The sequence below is a fragment of the Haemorhous mexicanus genome, chromosome Z (assembly GCF_027477595.1).
Source record: "Haemorhous mexicanus isolate bHaeMex1 chromosome Z, bHaeMex1.pri, whole genome shotgun sequence".
NCBI lineage: Eukaryota > Metazoa > Chordata > Aves > Passeriformes > Fringillidae > Haemorhous > Haemorhous mexicanus.
In genome coordinates, this window is record NC_082381.1 from 50,805,404 (window position 1) to 50,827,390 (window position 21,987).

General features: G+C 40.2%; 1 protein-coding gene across 11 annotated transcripts in view; it reads right to left on the reverse strand.

Moving 5' to 3' along the window:
* AOPEP (aminopeptidase O (putative)) overlaps window positions 1-21,987 on the reverse strand; it is a 183,768-nt gene that overhangs the window by 69,647 nt on the left and 92,134 nt on the right. For 5 of the 11 annotated variants that reach the window (XM_059873543.1, XM_059873537.1, XM_059873534.1 and 2 more), the window contains 2 exons: window positions 3,939-4,001; window positions 3,231-3,335 (listed from right to left, as the gene is read on the reverse strand). The exons of 2 other annotated variants lie outside the window; for them this stretch is intronic. In XM_059873543.1, the coding sequence (XP_059729526.1) occupies window positions 3,231-3,335; window positions 3,939-4,001 (168 nt within the window). The remainder of the gene's footprint in view (window positions 1-3,230; window positions 3,336-3,938; window positions 4,002-21,987) is intronic. 4 more of the 11 variants (XM_059873539.1, XM_059873538.1, XM_059873545.1 and 1 more) reach the window with 2 other exon arrangements.

The window sequence follows — 21,987 nt, forward strand, 5'->3', positions numbered from 1 at the left end:
AAACAGATAGAGAAACTGAAATTAAGTAGAAAGGGGTGAACAGTACCAAAGGTGACCAAATGAGTCAAAAGAAGACAGGGAAAGACATGAGGTGTGAAAAAAGAAGTAGAAAATAAAAACTCGGCATAAAAGGTGTTAAGAAAATAACACGCTTTTCAGTTTCAGAGATAGAACAGCAGTTTCAGAGACAGATCAGCAAAAAGGTTAGAAATTAAAAAAAAACTTAAAAACAAAAAACTAAATAAAGAAGACGAGCAAAAGTATGAGAACCCTCAGCTATTCAGAAGTCTTTCTCATCAATTCTGTTCCACTGCCGTAATCCACCATGTGGATTCACACTGGAGAGCAGCACCACACCCTTCTACACAAGCTTCCCCACTAGCTCCTTTTTGAGCATAGTTAACACTACAGTCACATAGTTTTATCCAGCACATGGTATCATCAAATGTTTTTTAAATACGTATAAATGTATGTAAAGTCAGCTCCTACAAACTTAACAGTTTAAAGGCAACTTTTTTCAAGAAGCAATTCCTCGGCAATTGTCAGCAACCTTTCCTTCACCATTCTGTTTGACTTATTCCATATAGTTATCTTTCTGTCCTAGATTTCGGACTTGGACACAGTTGCTTTGATTTGTTGGTGACTCAGTATAGCAAAGTCATCCACCTTGGATTAGAAACAGGACTTCCTATCATGAAGAAGAAAAATAACAGAGGAAAATTGGACAGCATAGGCACATGAAACCTTAGAGGAAAATCCAACAGCACAGGCAGATGGAAGTTTAGAAGCTACATATAAAAAGTTAGTGCTTGTTTGGAAAGTTTAGAAGCCACATTTAATAAGCTGGTGCTTGTTTTGAAAGGATAAGATCAAAGCAAAGCTCAGTTTTCAAGGTGTAGCAAAATACTTCAGTATCCTTATTTTAATCACAGTTGTAATATGAGCTGCTATCAGCTCTCTGACTTCTCTGTTCATTATTACTTGCCTTCTCACCTCCCTCTTCCCACTCAACATCTTTATTTCTATTTCTCTGCTATCTTCAAGGTTGCCTTACTTTTCCATTACATGCTTTTCTCTTTCTCATTCTCTTCTTTATCTCTGGAGATACTTTAACTTTTGTATAATGCCATTTCTTCTATAAGCAGACACAACAAAAAAACAAGAATTCTCATAGAATAGAGGTTAGCACCACCTGCACTGAGTAGGAATTGCACTGGCAAGTCAGGGTTGGAAACCTAGTGCAACCAACTCTGAAACCAAATAATAAAGCTTGGCTAGCACCAGGGAGGTCCCTCTCTCTTTTTCTCCTCTATTCTTTTATCTGTAATTGTATTAAAAAAGTCACCATTGCAATGGCCAAACTTCTAGGCAACATAAAGAATTCCAAACTCAGTGAATAGTCACTGGTTTCCTATCAAATATAAGACAATTGTTACGCCTCTTCCTTCACATGTGGTTAAGTACCTTGCAAATGCAGTGCTGTGAATCTACATTGGATCTCCTTGAATTATTGATACTTATACATATTAGAAGACAATGGTTATGCTTGTCTTCAATTTTAATGCATATGTCTACTCACAGACCTTGCTCTAGAATTACTATTTGAAAAACCAATGAGTATATCTTGTTTACACATGAGGTTTTGCATTTCTGTCACTGTAAGGTACATGCTGAAGTTCTCTCTCACAAACTGTGGAACACGTGGAGAACATCCTCAACAGAAAGGGAGTTTTCTCAGTACAAAGGGATTTTGCACTAATGAAGCCTTCTCCTATAAAAAGAGATTAGGATTTGTATAACAGCATAAGACACTTTTAAACCTACTGTTAAGGTGTAACAGAGGATGAACCATCCTCTTTTAAATGTACCATTTAAAAACTGCTTCAAAATGTATGCAGTCTGGTTTGTTCTAGTGTCATTTGTACCATCAATGCATTTTGCTCACCAATTCCCAAGGCAATACAATTTTTATCTTAAAAAAAATTTCCTCATCTTGGCATAAAATGATTGTAAATACAAATGCTACATACACATGCAAACACACCCTGACATACAGAAATATAAACAGAAACAGAATTACCTGGTTTATGCTATCTGTCTATTTAGATCATACCATTCTAAAGCACAACATCACAGAACATCTTTCCCAAATTACTTACTCCAGTTACAAAATAGAAGTCATGAATTAAAGGATGCTACTTGGCAGTTTTTAGCTAATCATGGGGCTGGTAAATCATCCACCCACAACAATGCACTTTGTGGACATTTGTCATATACTTGCAATGCCCATACTAAGGCAACATATCGCAGGAGCTGGCAGTCATTCTATCAGGAAGAATTTGGCTACAGAAACAGCAATGATTCATTATGCATTTTAGAAGCACTGTTGAAACAGCAAATCAACACACTACTATTTTAATCCTTTAAAGGTTACAAGAGCTTTTAAATACAATCATAAATTTCTTTTCAAAATCAAAACACGCAAAAAAAAAATCACAGTTCTAATAATGCATTTGGAAGTGCATCTTTATTCACCTTTTTTTCCCTCAAGAGACAGAAAACAGCTATTTAGTATCAGCTAACTACTTACCTCTCTACATTGTAATTTAAATTGTCAACTCAAACTTATTGAACAGGTCTTTCACAACAGATTAATTAAAATTCACTGATTTAAAACCAGCTAAAATTCGGTTGTATTCAGGTTTTAAAATCCTTTGTAGTAATTTTTAAAATAATCATCACATTTTAATTAAGTGAAATTTATGGTACAAATGGATCATTTTCAAACTCACTCTCTCAATGACGAATCAACAACATGGTCCAAATATTTTGTTTCAACATGCACATCACATCTGTTGTTGTCCCAAAATCTACCATGAAAACTGTCTCTAACCTACCAGTATCTGAAAATAGTGCTTCAGGTCCTGTCAAAAGCTCTTAAAGGCTGTATTTCTCTGCACCCTTGAAAGCACCCTTCTTCCTTAGAATGTTCCAGTTAAATACAAATGGATGAAAATTCTGTCTCCTGAACACAGACATCTAAAAAGGCTATTAATTTCTGGCCATTGTACATAACGACTCTGAAACTTTATCTTGTAACATCCATTTACTATCACCTTGTTGAAGACACTAAGTAACATCTCTACCAAGCTTAAGAAGGCTTAATCAGGAAGCTATTTGGATCTTCCGTCCTTTGTCCCATTACAAAAACTGACATCATGATTACTTACCTGCTGGAAAACAACTTCATCCTGCTTCATTTTCTTTTTGCTGCTTTTTCTGATCCTCCGGTTTGTCTGAATCCATTTTGTCACCTGGAGTTCAAAATCATGGTCCTTTTTAAGGTAGAAGAAGCAACCTGATTGCAGTTACTCAGCGTTAGATACCTATAAAGGTACTCAAGACAACTTTTTTCATTGCTTCACTGGAAAGGAAATAGCACTTTTCTTCTCTAAAAGTGATGTGGTCCAAGGTAATCTGGTTATTACCTGTACATGATCAAAGTGTGAGGTGATGTTCTTCATCTTAGAGTTTTTGGTTTAAGGCGCTTTGCACAAAGAACATTTTAATGTCAGAGCAGGTTGCCAAATGGGAAGTCATCACTGCAATGTGAAAAACTCCTGGGGAAAACCTCTGCGCTTTATCCCTTACACCTTCTATTTCAAGTAAGAGATTTATTTCGAGCCACCCACTCAAACATTGCTCCAGACTACCAACGCCAAATTCGGATGGCATGGTTATTATTTAATAAAGTAGTAACACCTGGTGGGGCTTTTTTCCCCATACTAATATTTTTATTCTTAATACGAGAGCAATTATTTTTTAAAGCAAAAGCGTGGCAGGGTGGGGATGGTGGGTAAGGTAGAAAACTCCAGGAGCAGATCTGCAAGGGGAAGAAGCGGGCGCAACAGAACAGCTGTGAAAGGTTTCCTCCTCACCTCGGCGCTCACTTGCTGGACGAGCTGACATTCCTTCCACGTCTCTCCCTCCTCCAGCAGGGGCTACACGGGGGAGAAAGGGCACGGTGAGGCGGGATCGCCCGCGGAGGATCCGCGGTGCGCTCCGCTCCCCGGGTCCCCGAGGCGGCCGGCGCGGTGGAAGCGAGGTCCGACTGCCGCCGGCCCCCGGAGCCGCGCCCGCTCCTTTCCGCCTCGTCCCGTTCCGTCCCACGCCATGCCGCTGTTCCCGGGCTCGGCAGCGGCACACCGCAGCCCTCGGTAGGAAATGAAACACCTCCTCAGGGTCCCCCGCCCCCGCGCCCCGGCCCCCGGAGCCCGCGGAGAGGAGGAGCCTGCCTCAAAGACGTCAGGGCCCGCCGGCTCTGGGGCGGCCCGGCGGGGGCACGGCGCCTGAGACAACCACAGCGGGGCGGCCCGGCACCGGCTCGGCTCGGCTCGGCTCGGCTCGGCTCGGCTCGGCTCGGCTCGGCTCGGCTCGGCTCGGCCCGCCCTGCGGGTGCGGAGCCCGGCCCGGCCCGGTCCAACCCGGTCCGGCCACTGGCGGTGCTGCTGCCAGCCCGCGCTCCCTTCGACAGCATCCCTGACGGGACGGCCATTCATAACCTCCACATCCATGGTCGTCACGGTTTGCTGCCTAATTATTAGCGATACGCTGTCTCTTCGAGACCCTTACTATGGAAGCCGCTTTCCTATGAACCCTCCTATAGACATGTCGCAGGTCTTCACGGACAGACGAACGGCCTATGAAGGATAGTTCAAGAAAGCATCATCACCACTAACTACTTCAACATTAGCCTTGGTACTTGCTCTCGCCTCCAGAATTCAACTACTTACACTAAAATACCTTGGAGGGTCCGAAATGCACATTAAAGGCAAGATCCAAAGCAGCTTTATAGGTATACTGTAAAGGGCACCACAGCAAGCCCTTTATCGCGGTCTCGGCTAAAGGCTTTATTTATTCAACAAGATGCCGTGAGTAGGTAATTAAATTTAGGCATAGAACTTCAGGTATTCTTGGACCCTCAGAAGAGGATAATCAAACTCCAGCATGTTGGGAGATACTTGTGCCAACCATGCAAAATCCAAATACTATTAAATCCTAAGTCAAGATTTTATCAAGTGCTTTTGTGTTTATATTTAAAAAACAAGAGGCAGTAAAGGATAGAGTGCATAACACTTTTTATAGTTAAAATGATATAGTTAAATGATATAGTTAAAATTATATAGTTAAATGATATAGTTAAAATGATACTCACAAAAGTGAGTATTTTAAAAATTATTGATACACTTTTGAAAATTATATATACTCTTATACTGTATATTGCTATCATCTCTGAAAGCTTCAAAATGAAATCTGTGCTCTAGCAAAAGAATAGGGCACATTAAAGTATGTGTGTAAGCAAACCCACAATATATAGAATTAGATGTACTTTGTAAACAGATAAGTAAATAAAGGTAGATCCAATAAGTGTGTATTAAATCTTGAGAGTATCCTTTTATCACTTGGAAAAAAAAAATCTCTCCAGCCTTTTGTTTTACTGCCACAACATCCTTCTTTCAAGATCAAAAGCTTTAGATCAAAGCCAAGATCAAACTCAATGCTTTAAATAGAAGCAACTTCACTATGAAGCATGAAACAAAGAAGAACTTTTTAACAGAGATACCACAATAAAAATCTTACTGTAGTTTTTTATTTCACACTTACAACAGGTCTACTTGAAACAAGTATAAACAACATGATTTTATTTTGTAAAGCCACAACAGATTTTTCTACTAAATGGTAATTCTGAAAGTGCCTACAAATTGACTCTTGAACTGAGTGTATTTAAATGAAGAAAGAAGAACAGAACATAGTTCAAAGGCAGTGAACAAAAAATTATGTTAACGGTAAACACAAATTAATGCAACTGCTTTAACAGTATTTCCTTGGATCAGTTAACAGATTAGACTGTGCATTCCCACAGAAGTAGTTATAGGAAACACTGGACCATAGAAACAATGAAACACATTTATACTTTAAGTCCTTTAAAGAATGGCACTTCCTTTCCTGTCAAATGTTTTGATAAAACTAGGGGGAAAAAAGGTTATGAGAGACATTGATTTTCAGACCTGCAGATCCTGAGGCTGATTTGGGATGAAAATCCACAAACACACAAACATACTGTGTGTTCAAACTCAGAGAAGGCTCCTGTTTTCTTGTTAGTAGTTGCATAGCAGTGAAGGAAATTCAAGAGGAATTGTTACTGACTTTTCATGATAATGTACTTTGTGGAGCCAACATCTAGGGTTCCCTAGTGCTGATTGCGGTGCACATCTTAATTTGGACTTCACCTACAAGATGATAGCACTGCAGTATAAGGTAAGAGCCAGCTTACCCATACAGATAGCCAGCAGAAAACAAAAAGCAGTGGCAGAAATAGGGTGGCCTAAGAAGCGATGGTCACAGCACACTGGAGTTGAATTATCAGTCAACTCTTATCTCTGCTTATTGATGTGTCAATAAGATTTAGGTCATTACCAGAGCAGGAACTTTTGCTGACGGGGGAGAGAGCAGGGAAGAAGGAGAGGAGTAAGAGGAAAAGAAGAGGAGAGCTGTGACAGAAGAGGGAACAAGACAAAAAAGGAGGGGAGGAAAGATGTTTTAGGACATTTTGTCTCCTTCTGTATTCCTCCATACTTGAAAAGCTTACTTACACCAGATAAAAGGTGATGTCACACCCAATTTAAAATGGGAATGACTGCATTACCCTCCATCAATAGTCCTATTTGCTGTCCACATGACACTGGCTGTCATACTTGAATCACTTCACAACAGAAATTTAGATTACTCCATCCTGCATGTCCTTCTTGGGAAGACTGTCTTTCAAAGACTGCAATCTGTCCTATACAACAGATATGTTGGGGAACAAGCAGTTATACATGTCAAAACATGTTAGGATCCCTCATTCTTGCAGTAGCAGAATTAAATAGAATTGAATTTTGAAAATACAGGGAAGGAGGTAGCACTTTCTACAAACTGGGTGAATACAGACCACCAGCTCTTACTTAAGTCAGACCAGTTCCCAAGCATACAATGAACATGCAGAATCATACATAGCCTAGAAAACGAGAATATTTTTGCAGCAAACACCTCTTGTATTTTACATTGAAACAAACTGGTTTTGAATTGTTCTGGCTGTGATGGCTACTAATGGTATTTCATAACTCAGTGAAAAACTAAAATCATGAACTTCTCCTTTACATAGGTTGCCTGTAATTTCAACTCCTCTGTGCTACTCTAATGCAAAAACAACCAGAACTGATAAACTAAGAAGGTAGTTTTACCTAAGGTGAACATTGAATCGATACCATTTTGTTGGCTTTCCAACAGTCCTCAGATACTGGCAGGCAAAAAGAAAAAATGGAAAATGCGGGAATAAAAATCTTTACTGTAAATGAACTTCAGAAGAGCTCCTGCAAAGTAGAGGAAATTGACAACCAATGCAGTCAAATAATTTTCCAACCTCTCATTTCTAGAATCTCAATTACTGAATTTTACATCACACATACAACCTCGACAGTTGTATATTCAGATATTCATGGACACCAGCAACTACACAGGGAAGTAATTTTCTCCTACAAGATATACCTAACTTCACCAGTACACAAATTGCAGTTTTGTACCTTTCTACACATTCCCATTTAATAGCAAACAAAATACAGATTCCCCTCTCCAGTTTTATTCTACCATACTAGAATGACACAGACTACTTTCTCAGACATCAGAAAAAGATAATTTAAAGGGGAATAGAGAGGATCATTTATAGAGGCAAAAAAGGTAAGTTTAAATTAGGAAATTATTTTACTTGTAAGCTAAGAATACGTGTTCTCAGAATAATCTGTTTGACCTGAAAATTGTTTCAGCAGGAAAAATGTGGCTTCTAATCTTTTGTTAAAAAAGAAAATACAGAAAAGTATTCTATCTGGTAGCTCACCAGATGATTAAGTATTGCTTGAAACATTTAACTGGGAAACAATTGCAAGGATTTTAAAACACTACTGCTACCAGGACTTTGCAGACAGACTAAGGAGACAGTGGGTTACATCTGAAAATGACAAGATGGCTGGTGCATCCACATGCAAGAGTATCAGCACCACATAAAAATTACTGAAAAAGAAATCCAGCTCAGAACATGCTCTTGTTAGAACAGCAAGTTCTTCAACTGATTCTGTGCAGTCTTCATGCATACAGCTTTATCCACTGAAATGAAAAATCAAGTTTTTTTGACATTATCCATTTTTTAGGAAAGTTGCTAATTTATATTGATATCATAAATCTAAATGTGCTGGTATAAACATACTCTTTTCAGATCAGCATTCTGTGTCTGGTATTTTTCAATGTAACATCCCTCCAGAGAAATTCTGTTCAAGTCAAACTTGCTCCTCCTGAAGCTATCTCTGCCTCTAAGAGACAAAAACCTGCTGAAACAATAACTTTGAGGATGTACTTTCAGTACACTGCAACATGATTTCATATATTGTAGCAGGAATATTTTTTTAAAAGTGGTTATGCAAATATTTCCTTCATATACACATTGGCAACTCTGCTTTGTGAAGAAAGGTCCTAGGTTCAGATGAGTCACTGTACCTATTTAGTTGCATGATCAGATTCATAATCTGATAAAGAAAATATCTCTGACCACATGACCATGGGATCTCTAAATTATAGGCTTATTACTTGTTACTAAATAATCTTATATAACATATAAGAGAAATTATTCATGGATCAGATTATATGACCTAGAATATGATAATATTTTCAGGGTGTGCTAAAGTGCTCTTTTTTTTTTTTAATTCCCTTCCTGATTTCACCAGGTGCTCTCACTACTATGCAGGCATCTCAAGCAAATCAGAGAGGCAACACTGCATGCCTCACTAGTATGGGAACAGAGTCTCTGCTATTGGCAGCAAGCACGTCCCAGCTCAAGAGAGAATACACACCATGAGGTAGGTAACCTGTGGTTTTACCTGAATAACCTCAGAAAGGACATGAGGAACTGGGACGGAAATCTTCGATTTCACCTCTGCACTAGTAGCACACATATCTGAGCTGAAAGGAAGAACAGGTAGCACAGGAAGTTCTTCAAGGGTAAATGCCACTCCAGTTTCCAATGGGCAAATTCTCCCTCAGACAGGATAGAAGGGCTGGTGTTACTTGTGGTCCTCTTGAAGGGATCTCAGTTAATATTTACAAGAAGTGAGCAATGACAGCCATGACCAGGACTAGAGGGGCCCTGACTCCAGCCAGGTAGGGGAAAGGGGCAAATCTATTGGAAAAGGGACAGATCTATTGGACTGTGTGGATCCCATGCCCTGGCACATCAGACATGCAAGGGTATAAAGCTTTAGTTGACACCAGAGCACAATTTACCCTGATACCATCGAGACATGTAGGGGTAGAATCCATCTCTAGTTCTGGCTTGACAAGGGAATCCCAACAGCTGACTGCACTGGAAGCTGGAGTGAGCCTGGCTGGGAATGAATGGCAAAACACACTGGCCTGTGACTAGGCCAGAAGCTGCATGGATCCTTGCCATAGATTACCTCATGGGAGGGTTTTTCAAGGACCCAAAAGGTCCTTTTTAGGCTTTTGGGATAGCTGCTATGGAGACAGAGGAAATCAGACAGATGAATACCTTGCCTGGTCTCTCAGAGGACCCTTCTGCTGTGGGGCTGCTGCGGGTTGAAGAACAACAGGTACTGATCACTACCACTGCACTGCACTGCCAGCAAAACTGTACCAGTGGGACTCTGTGATCCCCAGCCATGAGATGATTTGTGAGCTGGAGACCCAGGGAGTGGTCAGCAAGCCGCCCTCACCCTTTAACAGCCCCATATGGCCAGTGTGTAAGTCCAATGGAGAATGGAAACTGACCATTCTGGACTGTCAGGGCCTGAATGAAGCCACGCCACCTCTGAGTGCTGCTGTGCTGGGCATGCTGGAGCTTCAGTATGGACTGGAGTCCAAGGCAGCAAAGTGGTGCCACCATTGACACCTCTGATGTGCTTTCCTCCATTTCTTTAGCAGCAGAGGTTTAGTCAGGCCACAGTCTGCTTTCAGCTGAAGGGCTGTGCACTTGGAATCAAATGCCCCAGGGGCAGAAACACAGTCCCACTATTTGCCATGGATTGATCCAGACTGCACTGGAAAAGGGTGAGGCTTCAGAACACTTGCAGTACATTGAAGGCATCACAGTATGGGGCAACACAGCAGAGGAAGTTTTTGAGAAAGGGGCGAAGATAATCCAAATCCTCTTGAAAATTTTGCTATAAAGCAAATTATGGTCAAGGGATCTGCCCAGAAAGTGCAGTATTTAGGAGTAAAATGGCAAGATGTACATCATTAGGGTCCAGCAGACATGGTTAGCAAAGTAGCAGCTATGTCTCTGTCATGGGTAACCCAAAATGTTACTGAATTCCACACCTCTCTGTGCCAGAAAGTCCGTACTGTCTCTACAGGATCCTGTGGCTGTCAAACAGAATGACAGGGCAGGGGTTACGGGCTAGGGTTGTCCCAGGACCTTTACAAGTCAAGGCACTCAGGAAGAATCTCACTCTTACCTGTCTCTGGCCACTTAACTTGCCTCTTGGCTTTTTCTTGCCTCTACTTGCAACAGCAGCAACTCAAGCGGCTTCATTTCAAAACCTGTTTCAGAGTGAATTTTGAACACCTGCCTGCAGGCCCAGAGGAGCAGAGCAGCCCTGCTCCGTGCAGCCACCCCAGCCCACCAGCAGTGTCTGGCTGAGGCAAAAAGGGGTGAGTGAGAGGCGCCCCAGCCACCTGTACTGCTGTCTGCTGCTGACAGCAAGGCCAAGGCTCCCCACGAGTTCTACCCCCCTGGCTGAGTCCCCGCTGCCCGAGTTTACCAGCTGCATTTGCCAACAGAGCTGCTGCCTGCCCCCCAAGGTGGGAAGGGTGGCCACCATCTGCCCTCTGTTTCCCTACAGTGGTTGCCCATGCCTGGTGCCATTTTGGGGAAGGACCCATATGCCACCATTTTGAGTTTCTCTTTGTTGCTGGTGAGTCCATTAGATTTCACCAGCTTCTTAACTATCCAACTAGTGACTATTACTGTTATTTTTTACCCATTATTATTTTAGTTTTTTAGTAAACTATTATGTTTTTCACTTGTAACAACTACTCATATTCGGTGGAAAGGGATTGATGAAAACTAACTCATTTTAGAGTGTCCCCTTTAAACTGTCTTAAACCAAGACAGTTGTCACTGCCCAGCAAAAAGGAAACACCTAAGCATTCCTAAGTGCTGAGGGGTTTTGGAAGATGCATATTCCTGATTACAGACAGATTGTAAACTCTCTATATCATGTGACGCAAAAGAAAAATTATTTCATGTGGAGTCCTGAACAACAACAAGCTTTTGAACCCCAGTCACCCAGGGATCTTGGAATTCATCACTAACTGTCCTGAAGACAAATATTTCAGACCATCATCATTGGAGCAGGAAAAGGTGTAGTGCTGAGGATCTCCCACAATGTAGGCAGCTACCTGAAAATGAAAAGCCATACACTTTCTTCACTGAGAGTTCCTGCCATATTGTAGGGATACATCAAAAATGGAAAGCAGCTGTGGAGCCCTGTGCAAAGTCACAGAAGCAATTGAGTGACAAGGTGGATCAAGTCATGTTGCAGAGCTGAAAATTGCCCAGCTGGCTTTAGATATTGCTGAATGAGAGAAGGGGCCAGTGCTCTACACTGACTTGTGGATAGTGTCAAATGCTCTGTGGAGGAGGCCAGAAAGATGGAAAAAGACCAGTTGGAAGTGCAGAGACAAACCCACCTGAGCGGCTGAACTGTGGCAAGATGTGGCTGCCTGGATAGAGAAACTGGCTGTAGAAGTTCATCATGAGATGCAGATGTGCCCAAGAGTTGGGCTGCTGAAGAACATCCCAACAATGGACGAGTGGATTGAGCTGCCAAGATTAAAATGCCTCAGGAGGATCTGGACTGGCAACATAAGGGTGAATTATTTCTGACTTGGTGGGCCCATGATGCCTCAGGTCATCAGGGAAGAGATGCAACACCCAGATGGGCTTGTGGTCAAGGGATGGGCTCTTTATCTCAGACTGTCCATAACGGTGAAACGTGCTGGGATCAAGCAGGCCAAGAAAAGCCTCTGTGGTATGACAGACGATGGCCAAAGCAGAAATAAGGGGAGGCCTGGCAGATCAGTTACCTCACACTCCTGCAGGCTTGCCAAGTCAAGTGCTATGTGCTCCTGGAAACAACCACTGGATGGCTGGAGAAGTATCCCATGCCTTGCAGCACTGCCTGGAACACCACCCCGGACCTTGGAAAGCAAGTCCTGTGGTGATCTGCCATCCTGAGAGAATGGAGTCAGACAAGGGGACTCATTTCCAAAATAACCTCCTGAACAGCCAGGCCAAGGAACACAGTATCAAGTGGCTGCATCACATTCCCTATCACTCACCAGCCTCTGGGAAGACAGAATGGTGCCATGGACAGTTAAAAACCACATTGAAAGCCATGAGTGGTGGGACCTTCAACCATTGGGCTCTACGTTTAGCTAAGGCTGCCTGGTTTAGTTAACACCCCAGGCTCTGCCAGCAGAGCTGTCCTTGCCCAATCAAAACCTCCATGTATTGTAGAAGGGGGTAAACTTTTCTTGATGCATACAAGAAAAGTTTTAGGGAATACGGTTTGGATTAGTCCTGCCTCAAGCAAAGGCAAACCCATCCTTGGGTTAACCCATTATTTTTGCTCAAGGACCTGAGTGCATTTGGTGGGTAATGCAGAAGGAGCAGGAAAGGTGATGTGTACCTCAGGGGGATTTGATTTTGGGGTGAAGAGAGTGTGTAATATTGAATTGTATAATATTGGTTGCTGAATGACACTGCCAGTGTATGCCAGAACTACCAGGAACAACGAGTATGGACTGCTCCAGCAGTCATGAGCTCCTGATGCAGACTGCAACCCCAACAGTACACCAGCTCTCCTGCCCTGGAAGACATCTAGGATGGGTAGAACCCACAATTACAGACGAAATGAACTCAACAGACAACTTGGAGGGATGGGTCTTGACTACGGAAATGATACCTGTGCTTGTGTATATGTATATAGTTTGAAGCTGTAGGATCTGAGTATGATATAAATGGTAAAGAATAATGGGTGGATAATATCCTAGTTTCAACCAAGAGTTAATTTTTTGCAGTCGCTGGGAGAGTGTGTGGCTAAAGCCCAGATATCACTTGATAGAACCTCACTTGTTTATTGAATTTCTTGTTGAAGAAATAAAATACACCTTCCAGAGGTATTGAAATTTGAGTTTTACTGATCCATTGAAGTAGTCAAAAATTCTTTTGACAGCTTTACTAATGAAACATATTAAAAACAAAAAGTTCTCTAACCCTCTGGCCATGATATACTGCTTACCCAAATGTTAAGGACAATTAACCATAAACTGAACCATGACATATACTAGCTTTGTTGGCCAATAGACTTTTCAAAAGTATCTTTCTCCAGACATTTTCATTTAAATTCCTCTTTGACCTTAGAAGGGAGTAGTCAGAATAGATAAAGCATTTCTTCTTTATGGAGATGGAATAAGTTTTAGAAAAATCATCTATTTTTCATGATTAAGAGAAGGTGATCAATATCTCTGTCTTCAGTCTGATTCTAAAGCATGGCTAAGTCAAAAGGAGATAAGGAAGGTACTGTAAACTGAGAACGACCTCAACATTGCTCCTACTGACTTTGTGGAAGAAAATGAACGGATGGAGATGGAATGAAGACTGTTGCACAAACTTAGTTACCATCTGCTTTCAAGAAGTATTCAGTAGCTCAGTATTTCTGCAGAGTGTCTGAAAAGAAGCATAGGGCTCAAAAGCAAGAACTTCCATCCTGAAGTCTAGCCAGCTAGAAATACAGAAATGCAACAGCATTTGAACCCTCAGGATCACTTTGAGTTTCTGACTGAATCATTAGACCTGAATGCACAGGTGACAGTTTTTAGCACACAGAGGGTTTCATGGATTACACATACAGAGTATGTGTTGCATACAATACATCTTCCCCCCATATTCACTCCTTCCAGTCACAAACAAGATTTTTTTAAAAGTCTAGGGAAAATTTCCAGGAAGTAAAATGTGTGTTCTTTCAAAAATCATAGACCCTTCTAGAGGGTATATAGCAACTTGTTCCTGTCACATAAGATTTTTATCTCAGTTTCAGGCCCAGTTCTTTATCTTTCTGAACTAAAAAGATCTCAGGTGCTGTTTCCTAGAGTAGCATTTCACTAGTTATTTCATAGCCTGGTTTCAATTCACTAAAATTACTTATAAGGAACTTGAAGCTGGAGAGGTTTCAGATATCTCAAAAGCTACTCTTTCCTAACTATACACTAACACAGAAAAATTTTCTGGCAAGGTAGAATGAAAAATATTTTAAACCTTTATAGTTTGTTTCCACTGAGTAAAGAAAACAATGAACAAGCTAAAAATTAATTGGTGCTAACTTCTGTGCTTTTCTTTGGATGTTTTTACAAGCAGTAATTAAAACCTATGTTTATTGCTATGCAAGCCCAGCTGTGTCCTTATGAGGCAAATCTAAGTTCAGTATTTCTGTGTAGAAGAGGGCCTGTCCTCCTTCTCTTTGCTATGTTTCCACCTCCTGTGTACGTAGGTGGGAGAGTGGGAGCTTGGGAATGTGAACTTGGTCCAGCATTGATCAGTCAGGCAGCAAACTGTTACTGTTCTTTACATACCAAACATAACTCCTTTCTACAATGGATAAGCTCAGTCATTCTGCACATAACACAGCTTTTGTGTTCAGCAGTGCAGTTAATAGGAAAAGGGAATGAAAATGACTGCTTGAGATTTATTAAACTTAAGAGAGATTCTAATAAACAAACACATGGAATCCAGTCCACTATTATTTAAAAAACTGAACGTTTATTTCAAATGCACTTCAACTTCTTGAACTTGGGCAGATTTACTACACTACTACAAGTACTTTACCTCTGAGTTGCATGACACTGAAAGGTAGTCAAAGAAAAACAGGACACTTGTGAAAATCTGGCTTGTAACTGGACAGGCAAGCCAGTGTTTCCGTAGGTCATTAAACCAAAACCAGTAAAGCATCTTTCTCATCCTTAACATAGACTTAGGGTTCCAGCTGAAAATCTCAAAAGCATTTTTTTCTTAATTATTCAATTAATGGAGACTCCTAAAATTCTGTTTAAAACTTTAGTTTTAAAAATTAGAACAAGAGAGGCACTAAAATCTTACGGCCAACACTTTTGAATCTAAATTTTAAAAATTACTATCTACATTCAGTCTAGACACCAAGTTACTCAGTGCTACATGAAGATTTCACCTGAGGCAGCATGTTACCCAGTTTTAGAATGTGATCACACAATACTGTGTAACAATGCTACTGGGATATTGAATATCTTTGGTTTTCTCTAAATCAGCAATCATATGCAATGCAGAAGAAACCTACATCAAAACTTCTAAAACTATAGCAAGACTAAACCATGCCTGAATTTGAAGAGCTCTGCAATAAATTTGGGTCTTTACTGACCTTTAATGAGGTATTTTTTTATATAAGTGATTTTCTTGAACTTTTTGAACTATTCTAGAAACTAAAATAAACCACTGTTGTGTCTTTTTTAGCACATCTTAGTGGCAATTTATAGGAATGGCTAAGTAAATTACAAGTCCATTTTATGCCAATGACCTTCTTTAGATCAACACAGAATCTATGTAAATAATAAATGACCTTAGAACTTTTTTGATAGCTAATTACAAACAAAATACCAAATTCTTTGTATACTATGATCTATCTAGAAGAACTTTCAGGTGGATAGTCTTTACCTAAAGCATTTTTCAAAGAGTCAAGAACATAAAGACAAAGTCTCTCTTGATTTGTTTATCTTGATGATTCATATTACTTTTATGCATGCTGTAGTACCATAGACATGGTTTGATTATATTTTTATATTTTTCTAAATCCTTTCTTCTAAGAAAATGAGATGCAATCTTGTCAGTACAACTATTAATTTCAGAAAAATCTCAGCACTGATGATTCATATTCAAAAACTTTCTTACTGTGCTTGTTATCATTACAGAAGACATTAAATAATTTATATTGTTGACCTATACCCAAATACATTTTTAGGAACTTTAGAGAGATCATTTCATCTTCCAATCTGCAACCTTGCTAATGTAAAAAAAAACAAACAAACCAATTTTCTTTAGGGGAAGTGCCTATTATTCAAAGTGTGGTTTCCATGTACAAGAATAAGCACATATCTTAAGGTAGCTGCTATGCTTTCTTCAAATTATTTCTCAAATATAATTCAACTATCAGTTGAATCATTTATATTTTCTGCACTCATAGTAAACTATACATAAAAATCTCTATCTTCAGATAAAAACTAACCAAGGAGTAAGCCTCAAACTTCAGTATTTAAACAGCAACATTTTGTTCTTGGGACTAATATTTAACACCAATTTTGAAATGAATCTAATAGATTCACTACTGAACTCTATTAAGCACTGAAGAAAATTATACCCCTTTCCTGATTTTTCTCCAAATCATTTATGTTTGAATGAGATTTTTATACTTAACAGATAATTCTCACTGCCAATGCCTACTAATTTACTAAAGCTCAACAAAAAATGTGCATTTCACTTGTGTACTTGGTTCCAATGTTGCCAATATATAGTTATTATATACCAATATATAGTTATTATATACATCCAGAAAAATAATTGCAAGATAAGGCATAACTAACAATAACAAGAAATAGCAAGTGTTAACAATCCATAGTTTTAACCTACATTCTGATCCAATAAGAATGATTTTAATGCAAGAAAAATGTTTGGGTACCCTCTGTAAAACCTGGGTGAAGATGTGCTAAAGATTATTCAAGAGTTTAGTAAGACCATTCTTTTAAAAAATATTTCAGTGTGGTTGGTTTGTTAGTTACTGACCATAACTGTTAACCTGTGAAGCATTTTCCTGTAGACCTATCCCTTTACCTGTACTTTTGTCTTAGTAAAAGGAAACAGGAAATCTATAAAGCTTGTAACTGGGGCAAAAGCCAGGGCCCTTCTTAACAACATGTTGCTTTAGCAGAAATTACATTAACTACTTGAACTGCTGCTGTAACATCCTCCTAAAATTTATAAAACCACAGAAATACTCTACTTGCATTGATTTAGAACCCTTAAAAAATTACATTTCAGTTCAAAATTTTAAACAGTTTTCTATGAGTTTCCTTTGCAATCCATTTCTTCTTCAAATAGGACAGTTGTGGAATCACAGAATGGTGTGGATTGAAAGGCACCTTTATATAATCCTAACTCACCTGCCATGGGTAGGGCACATTCCAACAGACTAGGTTGCTCAAATCCATTCACAAACAAAACCAGAAATACTATTAATAAACTAATATTCACCACCAGATGATTTCTTTTGACTGTGTATTTCCAGACATGTCGATGATTTACAAATAAGTCCATTAGTATATGGACATTAAACTACTGCTTTTTCACAGCCACAAAAAGCAGTGCAGATAGGAGAAAAGAACTAGCAAAAATAAATGGCATAATTTTTACTGCTCTAACTGCTGGAAGCTGTACTCCAGTGTCCATTCAAGATTAGAAAACATGGCATAATAGTCTTGCAAGATACACTAAGAGTTGTACATACTCTGAAATATCTGTTGGCAATTCCAAAGTTAATCAGGAAATACTATTTAGCAGAGGAATGCTAAGAAGGTGGGTAGAGAACTGGAACATCTCACTTACAGGAAAGGTTGAGGGAGCTGGGCCTGTTCAGCCTCAAGAAAAGATGACTGAGAGGGGACTTTGTCAATGTCTGTGAGTATCTGAAGGGAGGGTGCCAGTAGTATGGATCCAGGTCTCCTTGGTGGTGCTGAGCAATAGCAGAAGAGGCAACAGGCAGAAACTGATGCACAGGAAATTCCACCTGAACACGAGGAGGAAATTTACTGTGTGGCTGACCAAACACTGGAACAGGATGCCCAGAAAGGTTGTGAAGTCTCCCTCACTGGAGATATTCAAGAACTGCCTGGATGCAATCCTGTGGAATGTGCTCTAGGATGACCCTGCTTGAGTCGGGAGGTTGAACCAGATGACCCCCTGTGGTCCTTTTCTACCTGACTCATGTGATAGTGAGACTTGTACGTGACAGTGTAGGATATATTGGAAACTAAAAATCATGAAGGAGGAGTCCAACCACTCTACTTTCCCCCCCCCCCCTTTTTTTTTTCTTTGTTTGATTTGGAGAGTGAATGTGGAGAAGACAATTTTCATTATACAAGATACCAACTGAAATACACTGGCAAGAAAGAATCAATATCGGAAATTTACCAGTAAATAATTGCATGTGCCACTTCAAAAGCAAAAGTGATTTAAACTGGAATGAGTTAAATACATTTAGAAGTTCATGCAATGCAGAGACTACCTAATGTTTATTCATCTACTTGTCAAACAGTGTACAATAGAGTTCAAAAAAGGGGAAAGACTTAAAGGTTATTTTAGAAAGGTTAATTACCTAGGGTAGAATTAAAAATACAGGTCATAGTAATTGGGCAATATAAGACAGACAAGTTTGTGCAGAGCTGAGAAATTCTTCCTAAAGAGGCATATAGCCTTTTAGCCTTAAATTCTAATTAAGCACTGCGCATACTGAAAGAAACAATAGAATTGTACTTAAGAAAGCAAATCATCATGAGCAGGTATGAAGTGGACTACAATGATTTCATAGGTGTTTTCCAGTTGTAAAGTTATTTGGTTCTTCTGATTCTACTCCTTGCCAACTTAACTCATTGTCTAAAGTTAGTGGTATTAACTCACTACTATTTGCACAGGATGAAAAGTTGCTATAATCCCCCAGCGAGTCTCTGCTGAGACAGAAGCACACACTGAACCATGCAATACGCTTCACCTGATGCATCCCCAGGGAAAAGCCCTCATGAAAGCTTGTATTTGAGAACTGCTTTCTTTTCATCTTTTATATTCCTTATTGTTTTGCGTGTGAGAAAACCCTGCTCAGCAAGCCTGAAACCAAGCATTGTGTAGTGCCACTCTTCTGTATAAGAAAGAATTGGCCAGGTTGTAACCACACTTTCTTTTTCATAACATTAATCTTTAATGCTTTAGAAAATAACAAATTGAAAATGTTAGGTGGTATGCAGAATTACTTTTTCATGGCAGCAAGCCAAATTCTGATTTTATTTATTTGTATGACCCCCTTACATCAACTTATTCTTGATTACTGCTGGTATATAACTGAGCCTGGAAACTAGCCCGGTATTTAGAAAATATCAGATAACTTTTCCTAGAGTGAAACAGTAATAGAAACTGACAAATATTAAAGTTTCAACAGTTTTAAGCTGCAAGTATAAAGGGGCATATGTGTATATCTATATATCATCTCTATCTATAAATCTGCAATTCCCTGGACAGAGTTGGAGAAAGAATTTGGAATGGCAAATTTAACAAAGCACAAGTAAAGGAGAAGAAGATGTTAAGTTAGACAGATGACATGACTTATGACCGTAAAGAATACAAAATGTAAAGAATGTAAGATTCCTGTACCCCAAGGAAGATGGTAAAACTGCTTCAGCAGTCTGGGGAGTGTAAAGTATTTACCCTTATGCATCTTTTGCGTATCTTTTTGTACACTTACAGTGTCCTTAAGCTACACACTGGTGCGAAGATAGTGAAGTAAGGTGTGGGCTAAGAACTCTGGTTTTAAGTAACCCTTTGGTTACTGAATTTTAAAGAGTACCAGCTGCATACAGGGGATAGATTTGAATATAAACACAGAAGAGAATTCTTGAAATCACTTTGATAGCTACTGCTATAAATGAACAACTTGAGGTGAATTTTCTTTATACTCAGTGAATGACGTTAATTTCCTGTCCAAAATCCATCAAAACATGGAAATAAAAACACAGAAACACCACAGCAAGTATAAAATACAAAAACTCTTGTATGAGAGAGATATAAAGCAACCATGTTGGGACTTAAGTACAGCATAATGCACATTTCCCAATTCCATTAAGAAGTACAGTCTCTCCAGTAAGGAGATTTCTCTGAAAATGCAGTGAAGTCTTAGTATTTGTAATTTGAAAAGACAAGTAATTTCTCATAGGAGGGGCTGCAGTATTAAGAGTGTCATGCTACAGGACTCCAGAACCAGCATAACAAGGGTTATAAGCAGAAAGGTGTTGGATCTTGTGTGTAGGGTGTAGGATGCTGCTTCTATGCCTTTGGGATGTCTTTGAAGCAGTTATCCAACAGCTGCTTTTCATTTCCTTCACTACTGAAAGAAGGTAATTGGTTGTAGTGGGTACTTTCTACCTCATCCTGCTCACACTGACTGACTGGCTCTGTTGTATGACTGTGCCCAAAGGAGCTGACAAAAACCTTCCAGTGAACACATCCTAGTCCACTCACCTAGTAAACCATATGAGAGAGACTAAATTCTGTGCCATTCCCAGAGTGATATGTATAATGCAGTCCACCTGCAGTTCACGTGCGTGCAATTTATAATGTAGTTCATCTGCATGTAAGTTGTGTTCTTATGTGCCTTCATATAGATTCATCAAATTAGCCAGGCTATTAGTTTGTTGAAATAATCTAAATACTTTTAAATGTGGAGGGATAGAATGTAAGAAAATAAAGATAGTGCAGAAGGTGATCTCACACCTGAGGAGTTGCAGCTATACTAATCACCAAAGATGAGGAACAGGCCTGCCCTTAATAGGCCACAGCTGTGTCCAATAAGAAGAGTGCTACAAAAGAGAGGGTTAGCTAGTTGAGGAAAGAGTTGGGGTTTGTTGGCTGTGAAGAAGAAGGAGTCAGTGCTGTGAGGAGCTGCCCATGAGAAATCACTGAGAAGGTATGAGACTTTTGAAAAATGATGACAACAATTGGTGAGCCTGACATGATCCCATGGTGATTTGGGCAGAGAACTGTAGAGAGAGCAGTAAGGAGGTGATCCTGTGGTGGTGTGGGGAAAAAGGACTTAAATATTAAGCAATGTGATCCCAGGGTGATTCAGGAAGATGACCGCAGACCTAAGAGAAATAAGATGGTGGAGCTTAGGAGCTGAGCAGGTGGACCAAGAGCCTGGGAGCCTAAAAATCCAGATGAGTTGTAGCTAGGCAGACCTGAACCTGTAAGAAATGCAGCCAGACCTCAGAGCCTACAAGTCTGGACAACGAATGAGATACCACCCCCAAGAAGAAGGGTGCTGGATATGAGGGGTGGATGCTACACACTTTACCTATTTGGCGCATTGGAGCCAGCCCTGCACGCGTCTGCCAAGTCCAGTGGAGACCCAGGACAGTGCCGGCTTCCCCCAGAATGGCAGTGTGTGCAGCAGGATGCAAGCTGTAACATGGAGCTCTGAAAACCAGAGTCAGAGCTGCACAGACAATATGTAAGAGAAGCCTTCTAAAATTGTATAGTTGCCATCTCCACAGTGACCTGATGTGATTCAGGATTGGGCTGTAGGGGGAGGTGCAGCCGGAGATCGAGCCCAGCGTAGCAGAGGATGTTGCCTAGTCCAGACCTGATGGATTTTGACACCTGGAGTACAGGTGAGCCGCTGGGGACACAATGGGAAGTAACATGGCAGCATGTGCAGCAAGACACAAGCTGTGTGATAGAAGTAGCAAATGGCATAGCGACTGCAGCAGCCAGTGCCTCAGCAATAGCACAGCCCCTGAGGAGTACAGGGGGAGGTTTGCTAAGTTGCTGCTACATGAGCACTGGAACAAAAGCAACATGGAGCTCTGGGAGGCAGAGTCAGAGCTGTGCAGACAACATGTAAGGAGCTGTGAGGGGTTGCCCATGAGAAATCACCGAGAAGATATGAGACTCTTGAAATATGATGACAACATTTAAAGGTCCTGTAAACCACACAAGTAGATCTACGGTATTTACAGCTCTGAAATCAGTAATCACGG